Source organism: Eucyclogobius newberryi, unplaced genomic scaffold, assembly GCF_026437365.1.
Source record: "Eucyclogobius newberryi isolate DKJ021-1_F unplaced genomic scaffold, fEucNew1.0.hap1 SCAF_8, whole genome shotgun sequence".
Taxonomy (NCBI): Eukaryota; Metazoa; Chordata; class Actinopteri; order Gobiiformes; family Gobiidae; genus Eucyclogobius; species Eucyclogobius newberryi.
In genome coordinates, this window is record NW_027316500.1 from 31,922,172 (window position 1) to 31,943,425 (window position 21,254).

The 21,254-nt window shown below is 46.1% G+C and overlaps 2 protein-coding genes across 2 annotated transcripts in view; both read left to right on the top strand.

The window, feature by feature from the left end:
* LOC140351152 (RING finger protein 122-like) overlaps positions 1-2,829 on the top strand; it is a 30,244-nt gene extending 27,415 nt beyond the window's left edge. The window contains exon 6 of the mRNA XM_072436868.1: positions 1,529-2,829. Within this exon, the coding sequence (XP_072292969.1) occupies positions 1,529-1,631 (103 nt within the window). The 3' untranslated portion in view covers positions 1,632-2,829. The remainder of the gene's footprint in view (positions 1-1,528) is intronic.
* Positions 2,830-3,866: 1,037 nt separating this feature from the next.
* LOC140351353 (uncharacterized) lies at positions 3,867-20,330 on the top strand. Its single transcript, XM_072437160.1, has 11 exons — positions 3,867-4,220; positions 9,688-9,910; positions 10,512-10,701; positions 12,847-13,123; positions 13,621-13,798; positions 13,879-13,955; positions 14,924-15,104; positions 17,322-17,570; positions 18,147-18,318; positions 19,351-19,475; positions 20,178-20,330. Exons 1-11 carry the CDS (start codon positions 3,939-3,941, stop codon positions 20,219-20,221), a joined length of 1,998 nt encoding a protein of 665 aa, XP_072293261.1. The 5' UTR covers positions 3,867-3,938; the 3' UTR covers positions 20,222-20,330.
* The last annotated feature ends 924 nt before the right edge of the window (positions 20,331-21,254 follow it).

Below are 21,254 nucleotides of genomic sequence, written 5' to 3' on the forward strand. Positions count from 1 at the left end.
CGTCACAATACTGTATTTTTCGGACAATAAATCACACATTTTTTTCATAGTTTTGGGGTGCGACTTATACTCCAGAGCGACTTATATGTGATATTATTCATTATTTTAACACTGACAACCACAAGAGGGCGCTCTAGGCTCTAAGCGACGCAGAAGAAGAATCTACACTTCCTCTTCCTCTGGAGTTTGTGGAGTTGTTTAGAAGTGACACAGAGGAAGAAGAATTCAGTGGATTTAGTGATTTGGGGTAAAACTGATGCTTTGCTAAACTTGTTAGCATATTCTTTATGCTATAGTTATCTGAATAACTGCTAATATGTTACGTTAACATACCAGACACTTACCACAGTTCTGTCTGTACCTCATGTAGCTGAAGGTGTTAGCGTTAGCATACGTCATGTAGCTGAAGGTGTTAGCGTTAGCATACGTCATGTAGCTGAAGGTGTTAGCGTTAGCATACGTCATGTAGCTGAAGATGTTAGCGTTAGCATATGTCATGTAGCTGAAGGTGTTAGCGTTAGCATACGTCATGTAGCTGAAGGTGTTAGCGTTAGCATACGTCATGTAGCTGAAGGTGTTAGCGTTAGCATATGTCATGTAGCTGAAGGTGTTAGCGTTAGCATACGTCATGTAGCTGAAGGTGTTAGCGTTAGCATATGTCATGTAGCTGAAGGTGTTAGCGTTAGCATACGTCATGTAGCTGAAGGTGTTAGCGTTAGCATACGTACACCTATTCACCATGTTCTTTAATCTGTTATTATTTAAGCTGTATTTCAAGATGAAATGTCTGTTCTTGGTCTTGGATTTTATCAAATAAATTTCCCCCAAAAATGCGACTTATACTCCAGTGCGACATATATATGTTTTTTTCTTGCGACTTATACTCGGAAAATACAGGTAGTTATTTTTTAGTTCTTACGATTATATTATGATCTAAATAATCACAATTGTCAATTAATTGAATAATCGTGACTTGCCTAATTATAAAAAACACACTTTGGCTAAATATAGATGTAAACACAAACATTTATATTTGTTTACAGTAAAAGTCTTATATCGCTGTGTAAACTGTGGCCGTCATGTTTGTTCTGAGGTAAAGTTCAGGAGCTTTCACTTCTAGCACATTCTTAAAGTTCAGCGTGTTGGGTCGTGTTCAGGCCCCGGGCTCAGGCGCCTCTATCACCGCGGCGACACACTTTACACTATAACCCTTTACACCAGCGCACACTTAAAACCCTTTACACCAGCCGGTCGTTTGGCGCAGGTCGTTTTGTGTAGGTCGTCTGCCGTTGGTCGTTTGCCGTAGGTTGCTAGTTGTAGGTCGTTTGCGTCGGTCATTTTGTGCTGGTCGTTTGCCGTAGGTCGTTTGCCGTAGATCGTTTGCGGGAGGTCGCTCGCTGTAGGTGCGCTCCCCGTAGGTGTGCTCCCCGTAGGTGCGCTCCCCGTAGGTTGATTGGTGTAGGTCGTTTGGCGTAGGTGCGCCCGCGGCCTGCAGCAGGGTCATGACCTCTCCGTGCTGTTCTTTCAGGTGCCTTCTCAAGTGGCTGGAGATCAGAAGCGTGTGTCCCATGTGCAACAAACCCGTGTGTCGTCTGCACCCGGACACGCCCACTGACCCGGAGCAGGGGTAGAAGAGCGCCCCCTGCAGGAGCCCAGGAGCGCAGACCGGCGACCGCAGTGACCTCTGGTGCCTAAAGGACTTACGGATGTTTACGCGGTGCAAACCTTTTAAAGGGCGGAGCTGCTAAAGCCTGTCGGTGCTTCTTTTGTGCACGTTTTCATCTTCATTCGATCACTTAAAAGACACATATTAAGCTCAATTAACGTGTTTGCGCCAATAACCGTGTTTTAACATTGTTGCATCATCAAAAACATGTCTGGAGTTGTTTTTAGCTTCAGTCGTACGGTTTACGAGCTCGTCTTCTCCTCCTCTGAGCCACAGAAAAACACTCCGTTTTAAATTTTCCATCTTGTGATGTCACAGATGGAGATCCAGAAGCTTCTCGTGCTCTTTTTTAACTCCATAAATCATCACAGACTCGTTCTGCGCATTCACTACAGCCGTGTGTTTACATTAACGCGTCGAGGCAAGCTAGCTTTTTGTTTATTTCCCCGTGGTTATTCCCTCTGTCGCCAGTAGATGGAGCGCTAACACAAACTCTGAAAAGGGAACGCCTGACTGAGGGAAAGCTCTGTGTGGTTGTCAGTTCAAACAAAGGTCGAAGAGAAAGGTAAAATGACGCAGAATATGTTGTTAAAGGTCAGAGGTCGACTTGAATCTCTAAAAATGCGTTTGACCTTTGCATTTGACCCTTTAGTGTCCCTGGGCTTAAAATAATGTTCATTCTGGTACTTTAAACTTTTTTATGTCGGAGAATGATACTTTCTGTACAGGAGATTTTGGACTTTTTGGACAGGAAGTGAAAGTACGTTTGTCTTTTATTCTGAAAACCAAAGCATATCCTGTCGCTAACGCTTCAGCTGCAGCTCTATCTCCGCCCGTTTTTTGCACCTTTTTATGTAAGACGAGAGCGAGGACACGACTTCTGCCGCCAAACGTCCCTCGTAGGACGTCGTTTTAGCGTTTGTGAAAAGACTTTATGGACCCCGGACTTCAAAGTGCTCAGCGGAAACCAAAAAAATGTTTAGAAACGTTTAAAATATTCATCTTCTGGTGTTTTCAATGCGTCAAAGCGGAGATTTGGTGAACTATGTTTTGTTTGACAGATTGTACTAAACGGGACTTGCTGCAGTAACAGACTCTACGTGCGGTTTTTAAGTTATTTCTAATGTTTTGTATCTTTAACTTTAATAAAGACTGCCGTGTTTGTCAAAGTCTATCTCATAAATGGGATTGTGCATCGTCATAAGTCCCGGACATAAGTTTAGCATCAAAAAGGGTTAAAAATGTTTTGGAAATGACATTTATTTAGTCAATCTTTAATCACCGGAAAACACTAAACCAGAGAGAACCTTTTACTCGTGAACAAGACAAAATGTGGAACTCCAGCTTTAAATGACAATATATCAAATGTTCTGCAGCAGCTGAACATACAAGACATAAAAAAGCAATATAGATGTGTGTGTTTAGTCTGGACGGTGCGTGTTAATGAACATACATGGACAGGCCTACCACGGGACCTACCAGGGTCTACCACAGGACCTGCCAGGTGCTACCACAGGGGCCTACCAGGGTCTACCACGGGACCTACCAGGGTCTACCACGGGACCTGCCAGGTGCTACCACAGGGGCCTACCTGGGTCTACCACAGGGGCCTACCTGGGTCTACCACAGGGACCTGCCAGGGTCTAACACAGGGGCCTACCTGGGTCTACCACAGGGGCCTACCTGGGTCTACCACAGGGGCCTACCTGGGTCTACCACAGGGACCTGCCAGGGTCTAACACAGGGGCCTACCTGGGTCTACCACAGGGGCCTACCTGGGTCTACCACAGGGACCTGCCAGGGTCTAACACAGGGGCCTACCTGGGTCTACCACAGGGACCTGCCAGGGTCTAACACAGGGGCCTACCTGGGTCTACCACAGGGACCTGCCAGGGTCTACCACAGGGGCCTACCAGGGTCTAACACAGGGGCCTGCCAGGGTCTAACACAGGGGCCTACCTGGGTCTAACACAGGGGCCTACCAGGGTCTACCACAGGGACCTGCCAGGGTCTACCACAGGGGCCTACCAGGGTCTACCACAGGGACTTGCCAGGGTCTACCACAGGGGCCTGCCAGGGTCTAACACGGGGCCTACCAGGGGTCTACCACCAACATGACGCGTCCCTGTGTCAGCCCCTCCTCCAGGAAGTGCTCTGTACACGCCCCCTCTTTAGCCTCACTTAGCTTCAAATGCTACTTATTGTTCAAACGCTGCAGGTTTCCTTCTTCCGTTTTATCTGCTGCGGTTGAAACTGTTTCTGTTTCTCTCTCATGGCGTCTTGGAGAAAGTGCGTGTTCGACTGTCAGTGTCGCGTCTTTCCACTGTTTAATTTGCCAAAGGAAGAAACAGCGCGGTCAAAGTGGCTGGACTTCATCTCCGCGTCGTGCGACCTGAGCCACAGAAGCATCAAGACCGTGTTCGTTTGCCCGCGACACTTCACCAAAGAATGCTTCCAGAACTACGGCCACTTTGACGCGGGGCTGACCACGAAGCTGACCCTGAAGACGAGCGCTGTCCCCACGGTCAGAGGAGACGAGGAGGCGCCCGCAGCGGTGAGGAAAGCACGCGGAACACACGCGAACCACAACCGCGCACTTCCCGAACATGTGCCGTGGGTTTTATTGACGTGACGGGTGATGTACCACGACGTGAGGTGTTACACGGCGAGTACACGGTCTGTACTTTATGCTGTGTACTGTTGTGTACTTCATACTGCGGTGTTGACATCCGCAATGACGCTGGGCTACGTCACGCGGTGGGCGGGGCACCCACGCTCACGCTGGGGTTACGTCACGGGTTGGGCGGGAACCATTTCCGGGTAGAAGAGCGGGTCAGAAGGGAAAAATAGCATAATTTAAGATGAACAAATAGTTTATTAAGCTTGATTCAGGCTTATTAACATGTTTATTAAGGTTAGAGATGGAGTATGTCCAAGCCTGAATCGTAAAACTTGATGAACTACTTGTTCACTATGAGTTTTTCTTTGTTCTCGCTTTATTAAGGCGGGAATACGTCATTATAAAGTGTTTCCAAACGTTTTATTGCTATTGTCAACAACAAACTTAATAAAATGATGAATTACAATAAAATAATAAATAATTGTAAAATATAACCTGTGATGAACTGAAGGCGTGCATAAAATGAAGCTGAATAATAATAAATAAAAAAAATACAAAATGTTCAGTGACTCAAGAAACACTGCTGTTCTTGATCCAAAGCTTTAAAGCGCCCCCTACAGGTCGGTGAAGTAAAACGCAGTTAAAATAAATATATTTGGAATTTTGCTAAAAATTATTCATATTTTATCCCAAAATATATATATTTTTTAGGTTTATAACATCACTTCCGGTTTGTAATTAATGACATCACACTAGGAAATTACCCAGCAAACACTGGGCCAAAACTCAACTATGTCACAATTTTTTTAATTTGACAAATAAAAATGAGAACGACTTTATTTTTGAATTATTTTCTACAGACTTTTCAACGATTTCTCCACAAATACATGCTCAATCGGTGTAAAACTATAATTTATATGTACAACAGGTACAAATACACCAAATAAAGTCAGAATTAGAACATTGTATAAACCCGTCATAGGCCCTTTAAACGAGGCCCTCCGCTCGAGTCCCTTTAAAAGTACAGTAATCCTATAATTAATCGAGTCTTATCTTTTTCCACATAGTTTTAATAAATCATCTCGTGTCGCCCGGTGCCACATGAAAACCAACGGGAGGGAACGGCTCGCGGTTTGGTTTATACGTTTTTTTTAACGGGGGAAAAGTGAAATATTACAGAGAAGATACTGGACGTGGAAGAACGTTTGTCTTGTAAACAAAGTCCAAACCGCGTCCAGCTCTTTTCCCGTCATCTCCACGTGTAAACAGACGAGCTCTGGCTTTCCCCACTTTTTTTTCCGATTGTTCCTTTTTCCCGTACGCCACTCTCGAAATCGAAACGTGAGTCACGGAAAACAAACGTGATCCGGCGATGGGCGAAAAGCAGGACAAAGCGTTGTGGTGAGAAGACGGCGCGCGGTTTCCCAAAAGCGACGTGAGCAATCGCAAAGAAATGTGAACTCAACGATGCAGTAAATATAGAAGTAAACGCTCCTGAAGTACACTGTAGGGCCAATGAGTAACTACAGGAACTTATATCTGTTTCGATTCAACTGGACGTGTGTGACTCACTTTGGTTGTTGTAAATAGTAACTTTAACCCGATTTAAAGTAAAGGTTTTAGTTGAATTTCTGCCTTTTAAAAGACGAGTTGACAAACCTTAGAACACGGAGTCCAAAAATATGTGTAACTTGTAATAATTGGTGATCACAACTGAAGACGGTAAGGTCTAAACACAAAGTACGCTTTAGGTTTAAAGGTCCCATATCATGCAAAATAGACTTTTCAAAGCTTTTAACCTTCTTACAGTGCTATTAGTGTCTCAGATATGAACCCAAAGTGTTTTTGATTGATTCCTGCAGTTTTTAGCTGTAGAAAATGTTCCTCCTTTTCCTTGGATGAACAGTTCCCTGTTTCAGCCCCTCCTCCAGGAAGCATCAGCCCCTCCTCCAGGAAGCACTCTGACCCTCCTCCAGGAAGCATCAGCCCCTCCTCCAGGAAGCACTCTGACCTCCTCCAGGAAGCACTCTGACCCTCCTCCAGGAAGCATCAGCCCCTCCTCCAGGAAGCATCAGCCCCTCCTCCAGGAAGCATCAGCCCCTCCTCCAGGAAGCATCAGCCCCTCCTCCAGGAAGCATCAGCCCCTCCTCCAGGAAGCACTCTGACCCTCCTCCAGGAAGCATCAGCCCCTCCTCCAGGAAGCACTCTGACCTCCTCCAGGAAGCACTCTGACCCTCCTCCAGGAAGCATCAGCCCCTCCTCCAGGAAGCATCAGCCCCTCCTCCAGGAAGCATCAGCCCCTCCTCCAGAAAGCATCAGCCCCTCCTCCAGGAAGCATCAGCCCCTCCTCCAGGAAGCATCAGCCCCTCCTCCAGGAAGCATCAGCCCCTCCTCCAGGAAGCACTCTGACCCTCCTCCAGGAAGCATCAGCCCCTCCTCCAGGAAGCACTCTGACCCTCCTCCAGGAAGCACTCTGACCCTCCTCCAGGAAGCACTCTGACCCTCCTCCAGGAAGCATCAGCCCCTCCTCCAGGAAGCATCAGCCCCTCCTCCAGGAAGCACTCTGACCCTCCTCCAGGAAGCATCAGCCCCTCCTCCAGGAAGCATCAGCCCCTCCTCCAGGAAGCACTCTGACCCTGTAACACGCCCCCTCCTGAGAGGCACAGTTAGCTTCAAACACCATGTCTCCTTAGAGAAAATGTATTTTCGGCTGTAAATTTTTCTCTTAACTGTTTAATTTGCCGAAAGAGGACACACTACGTACAAAGTGGCTGGAGTATTTCGGCCTCCTGCAACACGCGAAGCAGAAGCGTCAAGAATTTTTTTGTTTGCCCACGACACTTCACTAAAGACAGCGTCCAGAATTACGGCATCTATGAAGCGGGGTTTAAGGGTCCCATAACATGAAAAATCGACTTTTCAGAGCTTTTAACCTTCTTACATTGCTATTTGTGCTTCATATATGTACCAAGCGTGTTTTTTTGATTGATTCCCGCAGTTTTTAGCTATATTACAGACTATCTCCTTTCCTCGAAACTCCAAACTGACGGGCGGTGGGTGCAAGACCGCGTCATAAGGGCGAGCACGCGTCCTCTCCATCCCCCTCCAGCCTACAGCCTCCCGCCCCTTTCCCCCCGGGGAGGGGGGGGTATTTTAGTTAGCAAACATAACTTCTTTTGTCTCTTTGCTGCCGCGGACACAGCTGTTATTCGTCGTCAACATGCCTGCTTTTAGAAAATGTGTTTTCGGCTGTAAACATTTCGCCAAACTCTTTACTTTGCCAAAAGATGACGCAGTACGTGAAAAGTGGCTGGAGTTTATTTCATCCTTTTGCAACCTGGGAAAAAGAAGTATCAAAACTGTTTATGTATGCCTAAGACACTTCACTAAAGACTGCTTCCCGAATTACGGCATCTTTGAAGCGGGGTTTACATCCACTTTACTATTGAATATTGGCGCTGTTCCCACGATACGAGGCGACGATGGAGAACCGAGAGCTGTAAGTACTAGAGCTGTGAGTGAAGCTACATGTACTAAAGCTACAAAGCTACATGTACCAAAGCTACACGTACTAAAGCTACACGTACTAAAGCTACATGTACTAAAGCTGTGAGTAAAGCGACATGTACTAAAGCTACAAAGCTACATGTACCAAAGCTACACGTACAAAAGCTGTGAGTACTAAAGCTACATGTACTAAAGCTGTGAGTACTAAAGCTACATGTACTAAAGCTAAATGTACTAAAGCTACATGTACTAAAGCTAAATGTACTAAAGCTACAAAGCTACATGTACCAAAGCTACACGTACAAAAGCTGTGAGTACTAAAGCTACATGTACTAAAGCTGTGAGTACTAAAGCTACATGTACTAAAGCTAAATGTACTAAAGCTACGTGACGCTACATGTGGGACTCGCACATGTCCTGATTTATAATGATTTTATTTACATGACTAGTGACATATTATGACCGTACAGTTTAGCCAAAGCCGTACTGAGTACTCGGGACGTGGTACTCGTACGCCGGGCCGGTTCTGGACATGTTCAGGTCCTTATAACCAGACACCCCGGTGATTCGGCTTTGGACTCATATCTATATTTATACTACATCCCTTTTTGTTCTGGACCATCTTAAACATTCCATAGATCACGAAATTCGCGCTGGAAAAGACATAAACATTGCCATGCATCGCGCTCAATGGCCGCGGCCATTACTGAATTCCTGAAGTCTCGCAAGTTATCGAAGCTGCTCGCGAGATTTGGATTAGGTCAAGAAAAGCTAGTGATGTGATTGGTTAAACACCGCGCGGCTGCCTGTGTGCGCCATGTTGGATTGTAGTCTTTTGTGTTTTCTTAGCGGCAGACTGTCTTTTTTTTTATTATAGTCAATATTCTTTATAACAAGACCTTTATAAACATTTAATTATAGAACAGTTAAAGTAATGGGGGGCATATTACAATTATAATTACACTTCATACATCAAAAACATTTATAGACATACAATTTAAAGTTAAAATGGCTTGGTTTTGGTTTAAACTTTTGGAAATGGTGAGGAAATATCATACAATTTTGTTTAATAAGAACACGGGAAAAAGGGACACCGATGATGAAAATGTACTTTTATGAATGTTGAATTTGCCAAATATAAGAATTAGAATAATTGCAGTTTTCTTACTATAGTCCATATTTGTGTAATGAAAACTTAAAATTATATGTTCAAATTTGAACCTTAAATTTGATTCAATTTGAAGTATTACAATTTTTATTGTTGAGGTTTTTTTTTTTTTTTTTTACAAAAAGTGCAGTTGGGGTCATTTGTTTTAATATATCTTGGCATAAATTGATTAGTGGGGTAAATTTTATGAATTCATTTAAAAGAGAAATCTTTCATCTTGTTTATGAAAAAATGTTGATTCAAAGTCCATCCTTTTTCCACATAACGTCCGGGACAGTTTCTACGTCGCGGGGTGGGCGGGGTCACATGCTCTCGCTAAGACTACGTCACGGCGTGGGCGGGGTCACATGCTCTCGCTGAGACTACGTCACGGCGTGGGCGGGGTCACATGCTCTCGCTGAGACTACGTCACGGCGTGGGCGGGGTCACATGCTCTCGCTGAGACTACGTCACGGCGTGGGCGGGGTCACATGCTCTCATTGAGACTACGTCACGGCGTGGGCGGGGTCACATGCTCTCGCTGAGACTACGTCACGGCGTGGGCGGGGTCACATGCTCTCATTGAGACTACGTCACGGGGTGGGGGCGGGGGAAGTGCTGGAACACCAAATTACATGTTATTTTTCCTCCACTTCTTCAAAGTCTAAATTTATGAATAAAATGTAAACATTTCACACTTGTTTTCTTGCTCTCATAAATGACCCCGTTTGAACTGACCCGTTCCAGAGCCCGTCGCCGCCGAACCTCAAGGAGGAGCCGCTGGACGCACACTTTGACCAGAGCCAGTCAAAGCCACTCCCGCCCATGCTTCCCGCCGAAGTGGCTCGTTTGCCGCCCTCGCTCAGGACATTCCCCATCATGATGATCCCGGGAGTGTCGGGAAAAGAGACGAAGACGATCGGCACTCAGCTGTCCGGAATCACCATGAAGAACCACGTCCGGAGCAAAGGTTTGTGCCGCTGTGGACGGGACAGGAACACGTCCCAAGCAATGCGATGACCAAAACCTCCCATGTTATTCCAATGGGGAAATCGCCAGAACATGTTTACACTTTAGACTTTCACAAACTCCTCCCCCTCAGGGCTTTAGCTATATTAACCTGAAATTTGGTGAGACTCATCTTCAGGGGTGGACCATCAAAAGTTATTCACATTTTTATTCAAAGAGTCACGGTGTCTGTGCGGCAAAGCCGCACATTTTGCCAAGAATTCAAAATAAAATAGCTTTTTGATGGTAAAACAAAGGGGAAAAGATGTGACAGCGTCACAGATTCAGCAGTAGATGTAATAAAAGGACAATTGGGGCGCGTTAGCGCCCCCTCCTCTTGCGGCGGCGTGGCGAGGGCCGATCATTGCCGCTTGCGGCTATATTTATCATTCTTTTCATATACATTATTCCCTCGTTTATTGCAGGAGTTATGTTCTAAAAATAACCTTGTTGTCAGCATTATTTAGTTAGAATTATATAGAATTATGTTTTAATGTTCCAAAACTCCACACTACACGCTTTATACACTTCTCAGTTTTATTCATTCCAGTTTCATTCCTCAGCCGTCCAAGTCACGCCTCAAACAAAGCGCCCGACCGCAGATGCCGGCGTCCAGACGTCCGACTCGTCCGAGTGTCCGGTCCGACCCAGGAAGAGGCGTCGCATGGAAATGGAGGAAGAAGAAGAAGATGATGTGGCTGTGTTCAACTCCTCTCGCCGCGGATCTGATGAGCTTCGCTTCAATGAGCCGGCGTAAGTTTACATTTCTACAGAAGGAAACATAAGTCGCACCTTTTTTCATCGTTTTGGCCGGGGTACGACTTGTACTTATATTTATACTTATACTCCAGTGCGACTTATATGTTTTTTCTTCTCTATAACACTTATACTCCGGAAAATATGGTATTTAAATTCAGCTCGTGTCATGATCGCAATTTCTGTGAACGGCAAAACACATTTCAATCCTTTTTTTTGTTTTGATGGTGTTTTTGGTCAGTTTACCCTCTAAACTCACAGGCTTTCTAGCGGAAACAACAAAAATGGTCGAAACTGCTCATTAATTATTATCATTATTATTTTTTAATTGAATCCGCTGCAGTCAGATTTCTCTGGGACGTTATTGTGACTCAAATATGGTTTAATTAAAATGTGTTTTTCTCCCACAAAGACGTAAAGTTCAGAGGTTAAAGCGGCTTCGACAAACACAAACTGTACAAACTCAACATGATTCTAAACCTGATTTATTCAAGTTTTAGCTCTGAAAAAAATAGGCAAATTTTTTATTTTACGGCCAATTTTCAGTCTCATCAAGTTTACTCTAAAACTGAATAAGAAATCCAGAATCTGTCAAATGTTTTTGTGTCGACTAAACGAAGCGGCCTCGTTTCTAAAGAGTGCGTACAGGAAAGCATTTAACGACCGCAAAAAAGAAGGTGATTTAAGATAAGATAAGATAAGATAATCCTTTATTGTCCCACATGGGGAAATTTCATTGGTGCAACGCAGGTAGATACAGAGGTAGATACAGAAGAACAGATCACTTATAGGAAGTCTGAAAAACACTTTCAGTAGAAGATCTCCTATAAACAAAAACTCCCATAGACAAATAAATAAATAAATACCATTGCATGTGATCCCGACAGTAATTGCACATGAATATGTGTCACAACAGCACATAGATTGCACATGAATTTCACAGTAATTGCACATGAATTGCACATGAATTCCAACAGCAATTGCACATACGACAGAATTGCACATCAGTATTAGGTTAGGTCAGTATTGCGACGGGATAACGTGACGCTCTCCGGGTAAGACGACTGTTCTCCGCAGTTTCATGAGTTCCTCCTTTGTGGAAACGCGGTACGGCGCCGGCCGGGGGGCGGGGCCGGAGCCGGGGGGCGGGGCCGGAGCCAAGACACATCGCAACGACACGACGAAAACACTCAATCCAGCCGAATAAAGTCAAAACAAGTTAATTTAAAGCGATTCCAGTGCGTGTCCCGATCGTTCGTGAAGTTCCTCTTTCATATAAACGTGTATATAAACGTGTACCGACGACACGCCGTACTTTAGCGCGGCCGGAGGGCGCGGGGGGGGGGGGGGCTGGTGGGCTAGTTCGGAGCTAGCTCACGTCACAACAACACAACGAACGCAACGAAAAACGCTCAAATCCAGCTGAAAAAAGTCAAAAACAGTTGAATTAAAAAACTATTCCAGCGCGTGTCCCTATCGTACAGTAAAATAGAAAAAATATACTAACTATATTTACAAAATATAGGAGATAAAGCACAATAAGTGTGAGAAAGAAGAGAGAGCGTTTACACCGGGCTGCCAGCTGTACCAGCGCCTTATGACGACTGTGTGCACTTCTCTCTTCAAAATTGGTGCGGTGTTTTCCAGGTTTTTTCCGGGTGTTTTCCTGGTTTCCCACACCCACAATAATAAGCCCACGACTTCCCTAAAAAATTGCAACTCCCTGTGGTCCTGTTCCTGATTAAAGCCGGAGTACCAGACACTTTTCTTGTAAATGGTTATTTTCCCAGGTGATTTTTAAAGTGATTTTCAGGTTATTTTCCAAGTGATTTCCAGGTTGTCTCCAGGTTGTCTCCCAGGTTGTCTCCCAGGTTGTCTCCCAGGTTGTCTCCCAGGTTGTCTCCCAGGTTGTCTCCCAGGTTGTCTCCCAGGTTGTCTCCCAGGTTGTTTCCCAGGTTGTTTTCCAGGTTGTCTTCCAGGTTGTCTTCCAGGTTGTCTTCCAGGTTGTCTCCCAGGTTGTCTCCCAGGTTGTCTCCCAGGTTGATTTCCAGGTTGTCTCCCAGGTTGTCTCCCAGGTTGTCTCCATCTCTCGCACCAGTCTCTCTAAACCCCGTCCTTGAACGCACATTTTTCTCCCCGCAGTGACACAGATGCCACGCCCGACTACGAGGACACAAAGTACATCGTTTTCGAGAAGAACCTGCGGCAGCTTTTCGATTGCTGCCCGGCATGCGGCTGCGACTGCGCGGTGCAGCGGCGGCGGCGCGGCACTTTCGTCTCGTTCCAGCAGAACTGTGGCCAGTGCGGGTACGGGCGCTCGTGGCAGAACCAGCCCGTCACGGGGAGCACCCCTGCGGGCGACCTGCAGCTCTCGGCCGCCGTCTACTTCTCCGGTGGATCCTTTCGCCACATGCGCAGGGTATTTTCACTTTAAGTCATTACAAATACACCATACCTGAAGTACTGTGTGGAAGAGCCAGCGGTTTGTCCCGGGTCGTACCAGGTGATACGACGGGTTCAACCGATGCACCTGGTCCAACGTCTGGGACACGCCACTGTCAGAAGAGATGAGTCGCACAAAATATCCCCAACACTGTTTCAATAAATGCAGTTTAATACAATAAACTACTGATGGATGAGATTTAGTCAGAAATAACGTACAAAAGGCTTTACTAACATTAAACTAGGACCAGACTAGAACCACTAACCAGGTCTGGACTAGGACTGACCCAGAATCAAAACACGTCTGAAGCATAACTAAACCAGGTCTGAACCAGGTCTGAACCAGGTCTGAACCAGGTCTGAACCAGGTCTGAACCAGGTCTGAACCAGGTCTGAACCAGGTCTGAATCAGGACTGAACCAGGACTGAACCAGGACTGAACCAGGACTGACCGTTTCTTTGTGTTTTGTTCAGATTTGCAGCGCACTCAACCTTCAAATCCACCAGCTGGACGCGTTCCGGAAACATTCCCAGACGTTTCTAGAACCCGCCATTTGCCACAACTGGAAGCTCCACCAGGAAGCGGTTTTCGAGCAGCTGCGAGAGCAACGAGAGCTTCCGGCGGCCGGCGACGCCCGGGCCCGTCTCGCCGGTACGCCGACCTCCAGCGCGTTCGCTCGCCATTCCGCAGATTCACGCTTCACGAGCCGCTTGTTCCCGTGTACGTTTCAGGACCCGGCGCTCGGATGGGAAGCTACGCGACACTGGATCTGGAGAGCAAAAAGATCCTCGATGTCCAACTCGTGCAGGTTTGTGGCCGTTAAACATTTAGAAACCATGGACGTGATGCCGTAATTTATGCTAAATGCGCCAGCTGTGGCCATATCGAATGTAGTCGCTAATGTAAATCTGCGTGAACTAAAACAACAGCGTGTTCCAGTTCCTGCCAACATTCAACAGTTTTCGGCGGCCATTTTGGCGAGACGTTTTCAGACCCTCCCAGCCAGCCTGAGGCACACTTATGCAGTATTCATGACGTTGTTTGTATAATATGTACAGGCTTGTAGATAGGATTTGAAAACAACCCGTCCAAATCATTTAGTCCGGGGTACGGGTGCAGAGTAGGCAAAAAAACTAGTAGCTTCGGCATTCTCCGGACCACGGCTCGGCAGCCAATCGGAGCCAAGCACACAAATTTCATCGACCAATCAGTGCACAGCATGCAAATTTTCACTTGTAAACAGTAAACTGTCATGGCGGACTATTGTCAAACGCTTCCCGGCTCGATTTAATGATAATATTCCCCGTTTTTTCTAAGATGTATTAATAAAATGGCCGTCCCTGAACTCGAAAATGCCCGTCCACATTTTAAAATACCCCGCCCAAAATACGGGAAGACGGGTCTCTATCTAAAAGCCTGAATACGTAAAATAGAGTAATATGACTGTGTAAGAACGTGAGATCGAAGAGCGCAGTTACAGGAAAAGTCATGTGTAACAAGAGGAAAACTGATGCGTCGGTTTAGTCTGAAGCCAAAACGCAGACTCAGAAATGAGTTTGCCGTTTACTGCGTTTACATGTCGCAGTATTTGGAACATCCTAGCGAGAATAACCCAGTTTATCACAACCTGGTTACTGCCATAACCAGGAATCAGGATACTGCATTTACGTGGACAAAACGCGATCCTAAGCGGGATGTTCATGCTCATGTTAACGCGCTTAGTGACTCCCCATCGTTTTTTCTAATCCCACTCGCACACTCCCTCGTCTGTCGCAGAGCAAAGAGAAGGGGAACGGAAAGCTGCTGGAAAAGAGAGGTCTGAAGAGAAGCCTGGAGCGTCTGGAGGCCAACGGCCTGAAAGTGGACTACATGGTCACAGATCGACACTCCAAAGCTCACAAGTACCTACAGGACAGACGGATCCCTCAGTACTACGACGTGTGGCGGCTGGAGCAGGGTGAATCCTTTAAGTTTCACTCTTTATTATGGAAGGTGTGCTTATATTTAGTGTCTGTTGCTCCATAATTATCCATAACTCTATCATTTTAAACCGTGTGCAGCGGTCCAAACGTATTCCTCGACTGTTTGTGGGCTCAGTATTTCACTGAGGGCCACCTATTGTAACGTAAACGGAGCCCGGGGCCACCTATTGTAACGTAAACGGAGCCCGGGGCCACATATTGTAACGTAAACGGAGCCCGGGGCCACCTATTGTAACGTAAACAGAGCCCGGGGCCACATATTGTATCGTAAACGGAGCCCGGGGCCACATATTGTAACGTAAACGGAGCCCGGGGCCACCTATTGTAACGTAAACAGAGCCCGGGGCCACATATTGTATCGTAAACGGAGCCCAGGGCCACATATTGTATCGTAAACGGAGCCCAGGGCCACATATTGTATCGTAAACGGAGCCCGGGGCCACCTACTGTAACGTAAACGGAGCCCGGGGCCACATATTGTAACGTAAACGGAGCCCGGGGCCACCTATTGTAACGTAAACAGAGCCCGGGGCCACATATTGTAACGTAAACGGAGCCCGGGGCCACCTATTGTAACGTAAACGGAGCCCGGGGCCACCTACTGTAACGTAAACGGAGCCCGGGGCCACATATTGTAACGTAAACGGAGCCCGGGGCCACCTATTGTAACGTAAACAGAGCCCGGGGCCACATATTGTAACGTAAACGGAGCCCGGGGCCACATATTGTAACGTAAACGGAGCCCGGGGCCACCTATTGTAACGTAAACGGAGCCCGGGGCCACCTATTGTAACGTAAACGGAGCCCGGGGCCACATATTGTAACGTAAACGGAGCCCGGGGCCACCTATTGTAACGTAAACGGAGCCCGGGGCCACCTATTGTAACGTAAACGGAGCCCAGGGCCACCTATTGTAATGTAAACGGAGCCCAGGGCCACCTATTGTAACGTAAACGGAGCCCGGGGCCACATATTGTAACGTAAACGGAGCCCGGGGCCACCTATTGTATCGTAAACGGAGCCCGGGGCCACCTATTGTAACGTAAACAGAGCCCGGGGCCACCTATTGTAACGTAAACGGAGCCCGGGGCCACCTATTGTAACGTAAACGGAGCCCGGGGCCACCTATTGTAACGTAAACGGAGCCCGGGGCCACCTATTGTAACGTAAACGGAGCCCGGGGCCACCTATTGTAACGTAAACGGAGCCCGGGGCCACCTATTGTATCGTAAACGGACCCCGGGGCCACATATTGTAACGTAAACAGAGCCCGGGGCCACCTATTGTAACGTAAACGGAGCCCGGGGCCACCTATTGTAACGTAAACGGAGCCCGGGGCCACATATTGTAACGTAAACGGAGCCCGGGGCCACATATTGTAACGTAAACGGAGCCCGGGGCCACATATTGTATCGTAAACGGACCCCGGGGCCACATATTGTAACGTAAATGGAGCCCGGGGCCACATATTGTAACGTAAACGGAGCCCGGGGCCACATATTGTAACGTAAACGGAGCCCGGGGCCACATATTGTAACGTAAACGGAGCCCGGGGCCACATATTGTAACGTAAACGGAGCCCGGGGCCACATATTGTAACGTAAACGGAGCCCGGGGCCACATATTGTAACGTAAACGGAGCCCGGGGCCACCTATTGTAACGTAAACGGAGCCCGGGGCCACATATTGTAACGTAAACAGAGCCCGGGGCCACCTATTGTAACGTAAACAGAGCCCGGGGCCACCTATTGTAACGTAAACAGAGCCCGGGGCCACCTATTGTAACGTAAACAGAGGTGATTCTTTAGGTTGAGGTTTTTTGTTTTTTTTGCCTCTTCCTGCTATTTATTGTTTGTATTTCTTTGTTGTTCTTGTTTCAAATGCAAAATAAAATACAAGAAAAAAGACTCATAAATATTAGTTGTTTAGGTTTCGATGGCAGAAATCTTCCAATTTTACTGTAAAAAGTACCACTTTTAGTTTATTGGGTCAATTCAGCTGGAAGCCTGAGGGCCACATTTAGCCCCCAGGCCGAAGTTTGTACAGTAATCTTTTCTGTAGCAACATATCGTACTTCAAAACATGTTCCAGTAACGATGATTTGCAGACAGCGCACAGGGGTCTCATTTTAATCGATAGTTCACTTTTACTCTATGAAACACTTAGAGAGCGTGTAAATGCCTGTTTTGCAGATTTGTCCAGACGGTTGGACGCGCTGGCAGAAAAGAAGGACTTCCTGCTGGTGAAGAAGTGGGCGGCGGCCATCAAACACCACATGTACTGGAGCGCCGCGTCGTCCACGTCCGGAGACGAGAAGGTCGCCAAGTGGACGTCGCTCATCAACCACATCCAGGACGTCCACAAACACGACGAGCCGCTGTTTCCACGCTGCGCCCACCCCCAGAAGAAGACCACCGACCCCGACAAGTGGTTCAAGCCAGGTCTGTGGAGGGGTGTTCGGGGCTTTCTGTTTGTTTTTATGTGTATTTGGACGGATAAGTCGGTTTGAATGGGTCAAAATAATATTCTTGTCAAACGTAATGACATAATAACAGACATCAGACAAATGGGACTTATTTTCATTCAATAGTGCCGTAATTGCTTTCTTTTTGTTTTATAGTTAGATTTCAAAATAAAAATACAAACACACTGTCATTTTGTTTTTATGTTTAATCATTTTTTTAAAATTGAAAATCAAATAAACAAACATTTCCAAAGAGCCTCCATTATGTGACGGAAAAGTATAATTAGATTGAAGATGATAAACTGTAGACTTTTTGGATCAATATTAGCATCAATTCACAGACATTTTTACAGTTTTACAGACATTTTTTACAATTTTTTTAAGACTTTTTTTTTTTTTTTTTTACAGAAGTTTTTTTTATACAGACAGTTTTTTACAGACATGGAGCATTTGAAAGGGACTAGAAACGAGACAACATCCATAAATATTACTGGAGTCCTTGGATAAAACAGACAGTTTTTACAATATAATAAACCATGTCTCTCTTTTTCAGGGTCTAAAGCTCTACTTGAGGTGGAGAAGCTGCTCCTGGACAAACGAGTGCTGCGGGACGTCCCAAAGCTCTGCTCCCATCACCAGGCGTCTTCGCTCCACGCCTTTCACAATCTCAGTCTGCAGTTCGCTCCAGACGCCGGAACCTTCTCCTTTATGGAGACAAAATGCAGGTAAACATCAATAGAGAATAAAACCATGCCCTTGTACTATTTCATTTTATTCATTTTATTCATTTTATTAGCATTTTTCTTTTGGAGTGCATGTGCCAGTTAATTGCACATTAAGTACAACTAAATGTATAGATTCAAAAAACCAGGTAAAGTCAAATTGAATTACACATTTGACCCTTTTTAACTGACACAAATATTGAAATAGTTTTATAATCGCTCTGGTTAAAGTCATTGTGTCGCGCTGCAGGATTCACTCTTAAACATGACCGTCGAACACAAACGTGTCCAGGACGAGTTTAGTGCTGAATATGACAAATATAACACGTTTTACGACACCAACATCACTTCAACGAGGACAAGAAGTTAAAGCGCCCCCTACAGGCCGGACGACCCATTGAACTAAACCCCAGTTCAGATCAAGATATTTAGAAGTTTGCTAAAAATTATTAAAAAAAAATATATCCCAGAATAGCACATTTTTTAGGTTTATAATTTCACTTCCTGTTTGTAATTGATGACATCACACCAGGAAATTACCCAGCAAACACTGGGCCAAAACTCATCTAATGTCACGATTTATTTTATTTGGCAAATCAAATAAATTAGAGCGACTTTATTTTGTTGAATTAATGTTTAAAGAGTCAAAAAAGTTAGTTTCTTTGTGTAAATTCTGCATAAACTTCGACTGGAATGAGTGTCCCTGGTGTGATGTCACTTCCTGTCATTGTCAACAGATTTTTCAAGGTTTTCTCCACAATATCTGCTCGATTGATGTAAAACTATCATTTAAATGTACAACAGGTCTAAATAAACACCAAATAAAGTCAAAAATGAGAGTCATCAAACCTGTCATACGGCCCTTTAAGTCCACAGTCGTTCGCAGCATAATTAGTGCAAACGCAGGCTCTTACTGTAGGAACATTTTGACACCTTCTTTATCAGACAAACCTTTAATACTTGTGCTTTATGCTTTATGTTGAGGTGTTTGAACTCAGAACTGAAGGTGTTTGGTGCTCTTTCTTTCCTTCTCAGGCTCTTTCTGGCAGCGCTGCACTTCAACGAGAACGCGGCGCGCGAACACCAAACCTGCGCTAACGCTTTCCTGTTCCCCGAGTCTGAGCGCGCCGGGCCCACCGTGAAGACCAGGACCACTTATGGTAACGCCACGCCCCATGTTGCCGTGGTGAAGCCTTCTGCACCTTTAAAATCTGTGTTTTCAAATTAAATGTATAAAAAAGTGTCTATTTTCACAGCCATTAGACAAATAAAAAAAATTACATTCACTTATTATTTGTTATATACATTATCTGTGTTGAGCTCTCTGGGCTTGTTCCTTGTTTTATGTTTCTATTTGTCCAAAGAATTGATAAAAATAAATGAATATTAAAAATAGTTAAAATAAAAATAAATAAATTAGGAAAAGTGACAATATTAGAGCCAAAATGGAGTGATTTCTGCTCTTCACAAAAAGTAAATGTAAAGTGCTTTTTTCTTTATTTGTTTGTCACGTTGATCATTCAGACAGTTTCACACAGGACAAACTCTGAGGAGCGGAAATGTGTGAAAAACAAGAAAATGAAGGGTTTTTAAGTGTTTTGGTCGTGAAATCGTGATAATCGTGACCTCCAGTGATGATATTGTTATTACAGAATGTTTTAAAGCTAAAATAGAGTTAATTTACAACTTTCCTTCTGATCTTTCTGTTCTTTCTAACCATTTTGACCTTTTTAATGCACTGATGAAATGAATTGTTGAACATACCAAAATAAATTAACTTCAAAGCAGTTTTCTTCAATATTTTCAATCCATTTCTTTAATTTCTTTATTGTCGTGACAGTTTTGTCCGTCTTGTGTTTCAGGTTATGTGCGAGACCTGATGAAGCTGCTCTTCACACGTGTTTAAACATCCACTGCATTTAAGGAGGCGTGTCTCTGCTGGTGAAGGAGGCGTGTCTCTGCTGGTGAAGGAGGCGTGTCTCTGCTGGTGAAGGAGGCGTGTCTCTGCTGGTGAAGGAGGCGTGTCTCTGCTGGTGAAGGGGGCGTGTCTCTGCTGGTGAAGGGGGCGTGTCTCTGCTGGTGAAGGAGGCGTGTCTCTGCTGGTGAAGGGGGCGTGTCTCTGCTGGTGAAGGAGGCGTGTCTCTGCTGGTGAAGGAGGCGTGTCTCTGCTGGTGAAGGAGGCGTGTCTCTGCTGGTGAAGGAGGCGTGTCTCTGCTGGTGAAGGAGGCGTGTCTCTGCTGGTGAAGGAGGCGTGTCTCTGCTGGTGAAGGGGGCGTGTCTCTGCTGGTGAAGGAGGCGTGTCTCTGCTGGTGAAGGAGGCGTGTCTCTGCTGGTGAAGGGGGCGTGTCTCTGCTGGTGAAGGGGGCGTGTCTCTGCTGGTGAAGGGGGCGTGTCTCTGCTGGTGAAGGAGGCGTGTCTCTGCTGGTGAAGGAGGCGTGTCTCTGCTGGTGAAGGAGGCGTGTCTCTGCTGGTGAAGGGGGCGTGTCTCTGCTGGTGAAGGAGGCGTGTCTCTGCTGGTGAAGGAGGCGTGTCTCTGCTGGTGAAGGAGGCGTGTCTCTGCTGGTGAAGGAGGCGTGTCTCTGCTGGTGAAGGAGGCGTGTCTCTGCTGGTGAAGGAGGCGTGTCTCTGCTGGTGAAGGAGGCGTGTCTCTGCTGGTGAAGGAGGCGTGTCTCTGCTGGTGAAGAGGAGGCGTGTCTCTGCTGGTGAAGGAGGCGTGTCTCTGCTGGTGAAGGAGGCGTGTCTCTGCTGGTGAAGGAGGCGTGTCTCTGCTGGTGAAGGAGGCGTGTCTCTGCTGGTGAAGGGGGCGTGTCTCTGCTGGTGAAGGAGGCGTGTCTCTGCTGGTGAAGGGGGCGTGTCTCTGCTGGTGAAGGAGGCGTGTCTCTGCTGGTGAAGGGGGCGTGTCTCTGCTGGTGAAGGAGGCGTGTCTCTGCTGGTGAAGG